This window comes from Lontra canadensis, unplaced genomic scaffold (assembly GCF_010015895.1).
Source record: "Lontra canadensis isolate GAN:19392208 unplaced genomic scaffold, GSC_riverotter_1.0 scaffold2, whole genome shotgun sequence".
Classification (NCBI taxonomy): Eukaryota; Metazoa; Chordata; class Mammalia; order Carnivora; family Mustelidae; genus Lontra; species Lontra canadensis.
In genome coordinates, this window is record NW_022630996.1 from 44,705,120 (window position 1) to 44,718,949 (window position 13,830).

Here is a 13,830-nt window from a genome sequence, read left to right on the forward strand (position 1 = left end):
AGTCCAAGAACCAGATATGAATCAATTTTTAAACCCCAAGAGCTAAACATAGAGTTTCAGAAAATCCCCTCTTTTTCAAGTAAACAACTGATGCTGCAACCTAGTTGCACCCTATCTCCATAAGGAATGAGGCAATGCTTCACCATGCTGGTGTGGATAGACAAAACCACATATCTGGGGGGAGTTGGGAGGATTGTTGGAAACAAATTTGAGCACTGGTGAAGGGTGTTCACCCTTTACAAGCAGACACTTGTTAAATGCACCAGTAATATGAAGTCACTGGTGTTATAAATATAAAAAGGTTAACAAAAAAGGCACTTGAATGTATACATGAAAATAGATACATGAAAGTAAGTTACACACAATACTGAATTCAGACGTTCACAGCTACTTCGGCACAAAAGCCTGGAAAGATTTAAAGGCATTTGGACAGATATCTACTGCATTCATGCACCATGCCAGGAGCTGATGAACAAAGACAAGATCCCGGCAGTCAGAGTTTGCTTAAAGAAACCAGAAGCTAGTATCTTCATATAAATCTTAGATTCCTGTCCTGTTTTCCATATTCTCATGAGAACCACCAGATAAGCAAATGAGGTTTTGCTATTATTCATACGCACATCCTTTTGTCTTCTCTAAAAACAGAACCACGGTTACAAAACAGAAACATTCCCGCATCACCTTAGATGCGCATTTTTTAGAAATAAAGCTTACGGAATAAAAAAATTAACCAAGTGACTTTCCTACGCCCTTTGGTATAAGAGGTCATGGAATTTAAAAAACAAAACAAAACAGAAAACCATCTCTAGTGCACATTCTCCGTGTTAAAATCCATTCTTTTCATAACCCACCTTTCGCCGACGTGAAGATTTTCATTAATGCGCCACACATCAAAGACAGAACAAAGAGCTGCTCTTAATCACAGAGGCGCACAGGGGCCTTAAAAGGCTGCGCGGTATTATCCGTGACTGTTTCTGCTCGAAATTAACACGTACAGGAGAATTTGTCTCCAACTAGCTCCTCCCGGCTAACACAGAGGAGGGGCGGGGATCCTTATTTAAGAGGAGCTGATTTCAGGCCAGCTGTGCCTTTCCCTTCGGGGGCTTCGGGTTGGGCTGTGCCAATGGGCTTCTCCGCACAAGATCTCACGACACCTGAGCGGCTCACCAATGGAGGGATCCTCGCCTCACAAAGAGAGAACTAGGGCAGAGCTGTTACACAACCGATACGCGACGCCGAATGCCAGCCCGGGGAGTCCCCCAGGAGTGGGACTTGGGAGCCACAGCATCCGCAGACGAGCAGACGCTGCGGCTCGAGAACGGTTTAAAGCGACCCTCGACTCAACAGCAGCTCGGCCGGCGTGCGAAAATGGAAGGAAGGGCGAGGGCCGAGGAAGAGAGCCGCGACCCCACCGGGCGCGGTTTCGGCCCAGGGAGCCAGGGGCGCGAGTCCCGGACCCCCTCCCCCCTGGCGTCCGTCACTCCCACAAAGGCGGTACCTGTTTCCGCATGTTATTCATGACGCCCATGAAGCCCGCCAACAATTTAGCTTCTTCTCGAGCAGCAAGTTTCTTCTCGGTCTTCTTCTTGCTGCTCTTCTCCACCCCGGAGGCTGCCATCCTCCGTCAGCTCGGGTCACGCCCGGGTCTGGCCGGGCCGAGCGAGGGGTTGCACGCTCCGGGCACGCTGGGGCTTCTGTTTACCAAACAGCGCGGCCGGGACTGCGGCTGCAGCGCCCTGCTGCCCGCGCGGCCACTGCGGAAGGACAAGGCCTGGCGGCCCCCTCAGAAACTCACCGGGAGGCGACGTCGCGGGCTCGGCAGCGTCCCGACAGAACCGGAGCCGGGCCGACGAGTCTGCGCACTTGGCTCGCGGGGGCGGGCGCGCTCGGAGGGGAGCAGGGGGCGAGGCCTGCGCGTCACAGCGGCGCGCGGCTCGTATGGGAGCTGTGGCCGAGGCCTGCGCGTCACTGCGGCGCGCCTCTCCCGGCGACGCGGGGCGGGTCTCCTGCTTTTGTCGCCGCCGGCTGCCGGCGGGCTTTAGGCCTCCAGCCGCTCCAAGGGTGTGCATGCTCTTCCGTATCCCCAAGCCAGGTTTTACAGATTTAGGTTATGTGGCGAGATTTTTTTGGGGTACATAGGCAGTATCTCCCCTTAGTGTAAGCACCACAGGAACCGGGTTGGTGATTTCTTCCCGGCAGCATCACAGCCTGGCAAATTGTAGACGCTCTAGATGTATTTACTAAATGATGAAAGATGATTACGTTACTGCAAGTGAAAGGCATCGTACATGGAACACAAGAGCTGTTTGCTTGATCAAAACAAAAACACACAGTCCCGTTGGTGTCTCCTTGATGTGGAATGCTGGCTTACTTAGGCTGGTTTACTTAGTGTTTGAAACCAGATGAGGTATCAGCTCCAGAAATCTTCAGTTAGCCCAGTTAGCCTTCCCCAAGTATTCTACCGTGACGCGAAATTCAGTCACAGGACTCAGGAAAAGGCTTTTTATTTATTTTTTTTAACGATAATAATCTGTTCTTTCTAGTCTATGGTAATAATACAAGATTATTTGAAATGGTGCATTATTTTACATTCTAAAAATTTTCTACATATCCTTTTAATTTTCTACCTAGGTCTATATAGGCATATACAGAGACATATTTTATGGAAAATAATTTACACTATTGAAGCATTATGCTTTCTCTTGACAAACGATATGCAATAACACATGAAAGCAGTGGCTATAAGCCTCCATTTTTATGAAAGAGTAAGGGATTTATGTCTATGGCCCTTTATCTTTCTTCTTTTAATCTAGAGGTTTCCATATCTTCTATTTTAACTAGTCAATAATTTGAGGTTCTAGAGTGGACCCTGGCAAGAGAAACCATTTGTTCTTCATGAAACAAAAAACAAGGATAATTTAGTTTATTTTTTATTTATTTTTTAAGATTTTATTTATTTATTTGACAGAGCTCAGAAGCAGATAGAGAGGCAGGAGGGAGCAGACTCCCTGCAGAGAAGAGAGCACGGATGCAGGGCTCCATCCCAGGATCCTGGGATCATGACCCCAGCAGAAGGCAGAGGCTTTAACCCACTGAGCCACCCAGGCGCCCCTTTAGTTTGTTTTATTAAAAGACCTAAAACACTGAAGAATAAGAGTGTATTTAAAAATTTCTTTTCATTGAAAGGAAGTAGAAACCTGTCTTTTAACTCTAAGGCCTTGGGAGACACTAAGGATCCATGATTCAAAGGCAAAAATACAGGTGATGAGATGGAATACTATTCTGTAACAAGGCAAAGGAAATAAGGAACAGCAATCATCCTACTTGATGTCAAAACAGTTCTTTCACATATTGCAGAATACACCTCATTTTATTCTTCTTCACTTCATTGCACTTTGCAGGTATTGCTTTTTTTTAATTTTTACAATTTAAAAATTTGTGGCAACACTGTACTGAGCAAGTCTATCAGTACAATTTTTCCCACATTTGCTCATTTTGTGTCTGTGTGTCACGTTTTGGTAATTCTAGCAGTATTTCATATTTTTCGTCATTATTATATTTGTTATGGTCCTCTTGATAGTGATCTTTGACGTTACCATTCGAATTGTTTTGGGGTATCACAAACCGCCTCTATATCAGATGGTGAATTGAATAAATATGTGTGTTCTGGATTGTTCCACCAACCAGCTGTTTCCCTGTCACTCTCTCCTCAGACCTCCATATTCCCTGAGACACATCATTATGGGAATTAGGTCATTTAATAGCCCTATAATGGCCTCTAAGTGTTCAAGCGGAAGGAGCAGTTACAGATCTGTGAACTGTAAGTCAAAAGCTAGAAATGATTGAGCTTAGTGAGGAAGACATGTTGGAAGTAAAGGAAGACATGAGATAGGCCCAAAGCTAGGTGTCTTGTACCAAACTGTTGGCCAACTTGTGAATGAAAAGGAAAAGTTCTTGAAGGAATTTGGAAGTGTTACTCCAGTGAGCAAACAAATGATAAGAAAGTGAAACAACCTTACTGTTTACATGGAGAAAGTTCTAGTGGTCTAGATAGAAGATCAAACAAGTCACAGCACTGCCTTAAGCCAGAGCCTAATCCAGAGCAAGTGTCTAACTCTCTTCAGTTCTGTGAAGGCTGAAAGAGGCAAGGAAGCCACAGAAATTTTAAGCTGGGGATGTTGTTTCGTGAGACTTAAGGAAAAAAGTCATCTCCAAGATGTAAAATTGCAAGGTGAAACAGCGATGATGTAGAAGCTATAGCAAGTTATTTAGAAGATCTAGCTAAGATAATCAATGAAGGTGGCTACACCAAGCAACAGATTTTCAATATAGGTGAAACAGCCTTCTATTAAAAGAAGACGCCATGGGACTTTCATAGATAGAGAAGAAAAATCAATGCCTGGTTTTAAAGTTTCAAAGGACAGGGTTACTTTCTCGTTAGGGGCTAATGAAGCTGGTGACTTTAAGTTGAAGCCAATGCTCATTTACCATTCCAAAAATCCTAGGGCTCTTAAGAATTATGCTAGCTTTACTCTGTGCACTATACATGGAACAACAAAGCCTAGGTGATGGCACATCTGTTTATGACATGGTTTACTTAATATTTTAAGCCCACTGTCGAGATCTGCTCAGAAAAAAATGATTCCTTTCAAAATATGATTGCTCATTGACAATACTCCTGGTCACTCGAGAGCTCTAACAGAGATGTAAAACAACATTAATGTTGTTTTCATGCCTGCTGACACAACATCCATTGCAACAATCCATGCAGCCCATGGATCAAAGAATAACTTTGTTTTTCAAGTCTTATTATTTAAGAAATACATTTCATAAAGCTATAGCTGCTATAGATAGTGATTCCTCTGATGAATCTGAGCACAATGAATTGAAAATCTTCTGGAAGGGATTCACCATTTTAGATGTCATTAAGAACATTTGTAACTCCTGGAAAGAGGCCAAAATGTCAACATTAATGGGAGTTTAGAAGAAAAATTCATTCTGATCATCACGGATGACCTGGAGGGGTCAAGACTTCAGTGAAGGACAGAACTGTTGATATGGTGGAAACAACCAAAGAACTAGAATCAGAAGTGGAGCCTGGGAGTGCCTGGGTGGCTAAGTCAATTAACCAACTGGCTCTTGGTTTCACTCAAGTCGTGATTCCATGGCTCATGAGATTGAGCTCCATATTGAGTTCCCCGCTCAGTGTGGAGTCTGCTTCAAGATTATTTCCCTCTCCTCCTCCCTTGTGCTCTTTCTCTCTCTCTCTCCCTCTCTCTAAAATAAATAAATATTTAAAATAAAGAAGACGTGATTGAACTGCTGCAATCTCATCCTTTATCCATTTTTCTATTAGGGGAATGTGGCTTGTTCAGACTTTTTTCTATTACCAAAACATAGCTACTCATATACAAATACATATCTCCTTGTATATATGTGTGACATTCTAAGTAAGGCCCATATTGTGGAATTGCTTAGAGAGGAAATATGCATTGTCAGCTTTACGAGGTTTTATCAAATTTTTCTCCACAGTGGTTGTACCTAATTATATTCTTGCCAGCAATGGATAAGTGCTCAATAAAATCAAAACCCCAATTTTTGTTTACACAGCTCATAATCATAAACAGTAAGGAAGTGGGGGGTTTAAGCTGACAATTAGTCTTATTGAAACCATTTTTCCTTCAATAAAGTCAACAAAAATTAACATTTACTGAAAATTTACTATATCGTAATCACTGTTACATATTTTCTTTTTACCATTCCTTTCATCTTCATTGTAAACTCCCTTCCTCTATGTTCATCTGTTTTGTTCTTTAAAATTCCACTTATTAGGGGCGCCTGGGTGGCTCAGTGGGTTAAGCCTCTGCCTTCGGCTCAGGTCATGATCCCAGGGTCCTGGGATCGAGCCCCGCATCGGGCTCTCTGCTCAGCAGCGAGCCTGCTTCCCTTCCTCTCTCTCTCTCTGCCTGCCTCTCTGCCTACTTCTGATCTCTGTCTATCAAATAAATAAATAAAATCTTTAAAAAAAAATATAAAAATAAAATTCCACTTATTAGTGTAATTATGTGATACTTATCTTTCTCTGACTAAGAATCCTGCCACAAGAGGGAGCAATTGACTAATTTATTTTACTTAGCATAATACCCTCTAGTTCCACCTGCTTCATTGCAAATGGCAAGATTTCATTCCTTTTGATGGATGGGTAATATTGTGTGTGTGTGTGTGTGTGTGTGTGTGTGTGTGTGTGTAACATCTTTATTCATTCATCTGTCGATGGACATCTGGGCTCTTTCCATTTCTTGGCTATTGTGGTCATGCTGCTATAAAAAATCATCTAAAGATTTAATAGGTTTACTTATTACAGCTTGTTTACAAGATAATTTCTCAAATATAACATATATAAATATAACATTTATTGAGTGCATACTCTGTGTCAAGAACCATACCACTATCTCCCCATTTTACAAAAAACGAAGACAAGGCTTAGGAAGGTCAAGAAACAGCTAGTAAACAGCAGTGTCAAGATGGGAAATTAAATCTGCCCAACCGTAGTGTTCAAGTACTGAACAACCATGCTATCCACCTTTCTGAATTAAATTTATTGTTGAAATTTTTATACTGTGTGGAAGGTAATAAAAAAATGAGCGAACATTTATCTCACATTTTCTGTGTGAGAACTACTGTAGCAGAAGTCAAAGAAATATAACATGGTTCTGGGCTCCTTCACTTCCCCTCAAAAGCTTAGATTCTATTAGGATTACAAGACACCTAAAAGCATCAAAGGCATCATGGTAGCAAGTGAAAATAGTCAGGTGAAAGGTTTGTAGTGTGTCTTTTCATCTATCCAGATCTTCTGCTGCTCTCAGGAGAGAGCAAATGAATGAACATTTAGAAGAAATCAGTTAATTTTGTTGGACCCGTAGTGTTTTCTTAGCTTTTCTAAATGTCAAAAGATCTTTGATCTCTTTGTGAAGATACCTGATGAATGGAGGGATCATTCACCTGGAAAGAAGAGTCCCAAGGGGACAGAGGAAACCGGTAACGAGCTTGTAGACCTTGGGATCACCTTTCCAAAAAGAACTTTGGATCTGAATTACGAGAGTGGAAGCTTAGGTGTTGGGGAAACTTTTATCAATATGACAGGCAAAAAAAATTTTTTTCAGTGTTGTTTAAAAAATTCCTAATAAGATTGAACATCTTTTCATATGTTTATTGGCCATATGAGTTTTTTCTATTATGAATTGCCTATTTATGTCCTTTGTTCATTTTTGGTTTTTGATTTTGTAAGCATTTTCCGCTGAGGTGAGTTTTAGGCAAATTGAGTTTGAGATAATGTAAGTCATTGAAGATGTATGATGAAGTTTCCAAGGCAAGAATACAAATGAGCAAAAGTAGATTACTGATTCATGTAGCTCAAAGAGAAACAGGATCTTTCAGACAGAAAAGAAGTATTCGAAGTGACCTGGAAAAACGTGTCCTCGTATGATCCTTACCAGTCACACTTCCTTTTACAATACAATTTTGTGTGGCATGCACGACTGCAGGAAGTCCAGGTTTTTTTGGGGGGGGTGTTTGGAGTGTTCTTCCTCAAGTACATTCAAGAAGCCCCAAGGGAGCTGATTCATGTCCAGATGTCTGTCATTCTAGTATTATTATTATATAGTATTATATAAAGTATTATTCTTTTCTTAGCAAACCCAAAAGTCAGTGTGCCCCTTGAGGCTAGAGGATTCCACAGAGCTGCTCCTGATGCTGTAACTCCAGAATGCGCTGCTGAGACAGGGTTGGCTAAGACGCCTGGTATACTGATTTCTGAAATCAGAGCAGTCTGAAGACATGCCTTGACTAGGCCATGTTCCTGCTGCCCAGGGACCATCTGCATCATCACTACTGTTGCAGGAACTGAACCTCAGGATAACTGTCTGCTGACCCTGGCCAAGCCAAATAGCCGTGGCTCTAATTATGCCACCAAGGATACTGTAGATCCTAGTCCAAACCATGGCTGTTCCTCATTGCACAGGGGAGAAGTGCACAATTCATTGTCAAATGCGATCTATGCCAAATATAGCCCAGCTTTACCACCTTCAAGTGCTCATGGTACACACAGACCTGGTCGGCCTCCAGCTGGGTGTGCTGGGGACTTATTCACTAATGAATCCAGATTTGGGATTGACTTTTCAATTGACTCATCTCTTCTCCTATCTTTCCCCGTCCTCATGGTAAATCATCTCCTAGGGATATTGTTGCTCTTCCCTGTTGCCTAATTTGGGTTGGGATGTCCAAGTCCATCTAATGATATTGATTCTTTTGAACTTGAGAGAGAAAGAAACAAGTACTCACTTCCATTCCTTCCAAAAGTGCTGTCATGTGTTGAGGGCTCTAACCAAAACACCCTCTTTCCCAGCAGCATCTTTGTTTTCAACAGTAATGAATATGTTTGGGGGAGGGAGGGAGTTGTCGAAATGTCCTGTGGCATTACAAAAGCACCTTCTCTCACTATTAACTAGGCAAAGTTAATCTGCAATGTTGAATTCCTAACAGAGGTGGGCTATATATGATGTTAATGAAGCTTAAGGGTTACTTGCCCTGACTCCTTCCAGGTAACAGGAAGGGCCCTCACCATGTAATCACATGCTCATATATTTTCGTAAAAATTGCAAAAGTAAGGTATTTTTCTATTGTTTTTCTTGAAGAAGTTTTCTCCCCCCAATTATGTGACCATTATCTATCTCTGATCTCTGGCAAAACCTTTTTGTTGTGTAACTTTTAGGAAGCAAAGCGGCATAATGGCATCAAGCCAATCTGATTCCATCCCAACCTTCATTTCTTACTAGCCGTGTAATCCTAAGAATGTTCCTTAATCTCCCTGAACCTGAGGTTCTTCAGCTAGAAAGTGGGGATGAAAATCCATGTCTTACAGCATTGTTGTGGGAATTAGAGCACCTTGTATGGTGTTTGGCACATAGTAAGTAATCAAAAGCATTTGTGTTATTATTACTTTGTCAATTGCAAAAAAGATCTTTGCTTTGGAGGAGTGGGTAGTTATTTCCCAGATTTCTTACATATCTATTTATTCTCTCTTCTTGCTAAGACCTGATCAGAAAGAGCCTTGAACATGAAAGAACAAGCCAGAAGAATGGGGCTCTGCTTTGAGCTCTTAACTGAGTAATTCAATTGTCAAGCACTATTTTCTTTCTTTCTTTTTTTTTTTTTTTAAGATTTTATTTATTTATTTGACAGACAGAGATCATAAGTAGGCAGAGAGGCAGGCAGAGAGAGAGGAGGAAGCAACTCCCCACTGAGCAGAGAGCCCAATGTGGGGCTGATCCGAGGACCCTGGGATCATGACTGAGCTGAAGGCAGAGGCTTTAACCCACTGAGCCATCCAGGCACTCCTATTTTCTTTTTTCATATCTCAGATTTGAAGTTTTCTGGGTGCCTTGACTTTCTTGATGTTATATTACCAAAAAAAAAAAAAAAATTATATCTGTTGTAGAAGAGATGCTAGGATTCAAAGCCAATGGCCAAGAAAGAATTCATGAGATGCCTTTGGTGCAAAAAGGTGATTTTATTAAAGTGCAGGAACAGGACCCATGGGCAGAAAGAGCTGCATTGGGGTCATGAGGAGTGGTAGATTATATACTTTCAAGTTGGGAGGGGGTGAGGGATGACTTAAGTTACTAAGAAATTTTGGAAGCAAGGTTTCCAGGACCTTGAGGGGGTTAACTATTGTTAGGAAAAGGTCATTTACTACTGTCTAATAAAACCTTAGTCATGAGACCCTTCAGTTGGATACCAGTGGGCCATATGCTTGGGGGATGATTGTCAACATATCTCTTGGGGAGTAGAGATAAAGGAAGCTTCCAAGGGAATTTTTATACGTTAAAGTAGACTTACAGGATCCTGAGCGTTGGGCTAAGAATGGCTTTTGCACTTAGTGAAGTATTAACATCAAGGCAGCTGAGTCTCAGAGGAATGTCACTTTGCCTGTTTCAAGAACTTGTCAATGGCCTATAAGTAGTTAGGAAATTAAATAATTTTTCTTTTGCTTTTGCTTCTCACATCAAGATCTAGGCAAGAAGGTTAGAAAATGTCTTTCAAAACCCTTTATTTTAGGTCTAAATCTCAAAGAGAAAATTCAATACTGGAGTATAATTAAAGTCAATGTTCTTTCAAACATGATGGGAAAGGAGCAAGGTGGTGGTCTTCAACTCGCATACCAATACGTTAATTCAAGTGGCCATGTCCAGTAATATAGTGGTTCTTTTTTTCAATTAAAGTGCCAAACATATTTAGTCTTCAAACTACATGATGGGGGGGAAAGGTATAATTTAGTCACATCCTCGGTTTAAAAAATATGAAATTTAAATATAGGTGCTCTAGTAAAAAAGACATGGGGATGAAAGAAAATACACTCAAGAAATTATTTGGAACACAGAAGAAACCCAGGGAGATTGGTACATTTCTTATAATTGCTTAATTGACTGTTTTGCCTGTGGGTTACACTCTAATTCACTGTAACCTTAGCTTGTAAATGAAATGTTGTTTTAGTTAAGAAGACAACATGACAATGAATCCTTCTGTGAAAGGATTTCAGCCCAAGGCATTTAATTCTGTCTCAGAACTCAGGTCAAGTGGGTGGAAGAAACACATGCTTCTGAATTCCTTACTACAGAGCTTCAACATCTTTGTCTGGCTTATTTCGAATATAGGTCTGCTGCCTCTTTCTCCCAGTGCACACATCACCTGCCCCCTCAAGGACAGTTGTTCTCAGGCACATAGGGTTATCTTCATTCTTCCTCATTGCCCTCCCTTCTACCTCACAAACACAAAGGAGAGTGGCCCTGTAAAGTCAGTTGGAATTCTGCCCCCCAACTCCCTTCTTACTGGGCCTTATAGACCAGACTTTAAGGCAACCCTTTCCAGCTTCTCTAGGCTTATTTTCTATCCTCTTCCCCTCTATATGTCATCTACCTTTCCCCATATTCCACAAGTATTTCCAACAATAGTCACAACAAATGGGAAAATTACAATGATTTTCTAAATCCCCAAATAGTTTGAATACAATCCCCAAGTACTGCATTGCTGTACCAACATTCAAAGTCTGTTGGGAAAATCTTTCATTATTGTGAGGAAATGGTTCAAAAAGACAGCCTCTTGATATGGCAAGCGAGCAGAACACACTGAAAATACATAGGAAATCTGTCTGGAAACCAAATGATAAACCAAACTGCTCAAAACGCTTAAATAAAGGGAATGAGAGATAATTGAAAAGAAATAAAAAAGGAAAAAAATACTCTCCTAACTCCTCAGTGTTGGCCCCTCTTATTTTAAGTTTTACCACTTTTAGGAAAACAAGTAAGTAATAACAGAAATAGGAAATACAAGGAAGTTGCAAATATTCCGATGTTCTTTCAGAAAAGTCCCCTGGGCCCATTTCTCTCGGCACAGAGCTTTAGTATTTTATTTTAACAAGACTTTGGTATTTATTAGAGTGTGATGTTTATACTGGTTATCTAAATAGTCCAGGTCAAGTCCTTCATGGTGGCAGTCAGCTGATGAGATGCCGGCAAGGAGAGGTCCAGGGAGCTGGTGTGAGCAAAAACTTTATTTCTTTTGGGCACAACTGCAAGGGCATCAACACTATCAAAAAAGCAGTACTCTGGGATGAATGTTAAGATGGTTCCCTTCTTTATAGACAGGGTGGAAGCTAAGAAGAAAATGACATAGGTCAGGAAACTGTAAACCTCTGTCAGCCTTTTTTTTTTTTTTTTTTTTGAAGATTTATTGAGTTTAGGGGCACCTAGATGGCTCAGTCATTAAGTGTCTGCCTTTGGGTCAGGTCATGATCCCAGGCTCCTGGGATTGAGTCCCACAGTAGCTCCCTGCTCAGCAGGAAACCAGCTTCTCCCTTTCCCACTTTCCTTGCTTGTTATTTTAAAGAGAGAGAATCCTTTTTTTTTAAGCAAATTTTTTTTAAAGATTTTTGTTTATTTATATGACAGACAGAGATCACAGGTAGGCAGAGAAGCAGCTGGAGAGAGAGGAGGAAGCAGGGTCCCTGCTGAGCAGAGAGCCTGATGATGTGGGGCTCCATCCCAGAACCTTGGGATCATGACCTGAGCCGAAGGCAGAGGCTTTAACCCACTGAGCCGCCCAGCGCCCCGGAGAGAGAGAATCTTAAGCAGACTCCCCGAGGAGCATGAAGCCCGATGTGGGGCTCAATCCCACGTCCCTGAGATCATGACCTGAGCTAAAACCAAGAATCAGATGCTTACCCGACTGAGCTACTCAGGGGTCCCTCTATCAGTCCAGAAAAGCAGGTAAATATGTCAGATAATGTGTGGAACAATACAGAGCTTTAAAAGCAAAATTATTGAACAGTTGTTTATCAGAATGTGTCTACCTTTTTTTTTTTTTTGGTAAGATTTTATTTATTTATTTATTTATTTGAGAGAGAGAGAGAGAGAGAGAGCACGTACATGAGTGGAGAAAGAGGCAGAGGGAGAGGGAGAAGCAGACTCTCCACTGAGCAGGGAGACCAATGTGGGGCTCCATCTCAGGACCCTGAGATCAGAACCTGAGCCAAAGGCAGGCACTTAACCAACTGAGCCACCCAGGCACCGCAAAATGTGTCTAATTGTAATTTAAATTATTAATGAGGGAACCAGGAATTAGACAATTAGACAAAAGAGCTGATTTCCATTAATGCTTTCTCACACACACACAAATGTTTGCACAGTTAGCAAAAGAAGGCATTGCTAATTGAGACACAAAACTGGTTAACATTCTATATGGCAATAAAATCATAACAGCTTCAGGGTTAATTTCTCTAAAGGCTATCAAATTATAACATCTTATCAAGTCCTTCACGGGTAACCTCTAACTTTCAAGGGCTGTAACACTATCTGCCCTTTTATCTGTTGTGAGTTGTTAGTCAAATATACTTTGAAAACAAAATTACAATGGCCACCGTAATCAGTTGAGAGTAAGCCAGGACTGCATGGTTTCCCTCTGCCTTCCCTCTGGAGAGTCTCCTTCTGGCATTATCTGTGAAAGTTCTCAATATTTACTTTGTAAAGGAGCCAGTATTTTCCAATACCAATGATGCAGTTTTGGAATGTTGGTGAGGTCTGGAGCCGACAGCCAAGAAAGAATTCTTGAGATGTCTTTGGTGCGAAAAGGTGATTTTATTAAAGCATGGGGACAGGACCTGCGGGCAGAAAGAGCTGCTGCACTGTGGTTGTTAGGAATGGCTAATTACATACTTGAAGGTTGGGGGAAGTAAGGAAAAACAGAGGTGTTCAAAAGGACTTTCATGTGCTAAAGAAGATTTACAGGATACTGGAGGCCTGGCTATTGCCCAGTTCACGTTGTTTTTCTTCTAGTAAGGCAATAACATTAAGACAGTTGGGAGCTTTCTGGAGGAATGTTATACTCTTTCTATTATAAGCCCTTGTCAATAGGCTGCAAGTGGTAAAGAAACTTAACTTTGTTTACTTTCCCGATTTTTCTGTTTCCCACATCTCTTGAAGGGAGGGTGATGTTAGAGCTCCAGGATAAAGAGTTATAGGTCTCTGAGAGTTAGGCTATTGATAAGAATGCATTTTCCTTGTAATCACTAAGACCACTGGTAAACTAATGGAGACTCATGTCCCATAACTGTGGTCTCTATTCATTAATCATTTGTCCTTTCCTTCCCTTCATTTCAGGGCAGTTAGGAGGGTCTGAGGAAAGTCACACAGATTCCATGGGGGAGGCAGATGTAGGGTGTCAACTTAAGCTTTGTTCTCAGCTTGTCTTCTGCTCCCTCATCACCATCTTTGCTCA

The 13,830-nt window shown here is 41.5% G+C and overlaps 1 protein-coding gene across 4 annotated transcripts in view; it reads right to left on the minus strand.

Annotated features, from left to right (window-relative positions):
• The window catches only part of KLHL7 (kelch like family member 7), a 65,701-nt gene extending 63,806 nt beyond the window's left edge, over nt 1-1,895 (minus strand). Inside the window, exon 1 of one of the 4 annotated variants that reach the window (XM_032873383.1) lies at nt 1,796-1,895. Coding sequence is in view for 1 of the 4 variants with exons in the window: in XM_032873367.1 (XP_032729258.1) it covers nt 1,499-1,618 (120 nt within the window). In the remaining 3 variants the exon portion in view is untranslated. Of the gene's footprint in view, nt 1-851; nt 1,323-1,498 lie in introns of those variants that run through there. The other 3 variants (XM_032873367.1, XM_032873374.1, XM_032873392.1) reach the window with 3 other exon arrangements.
• Between the last annotated feature and the right edge of the window lie 11,935 nt (nt 1,896-13,830).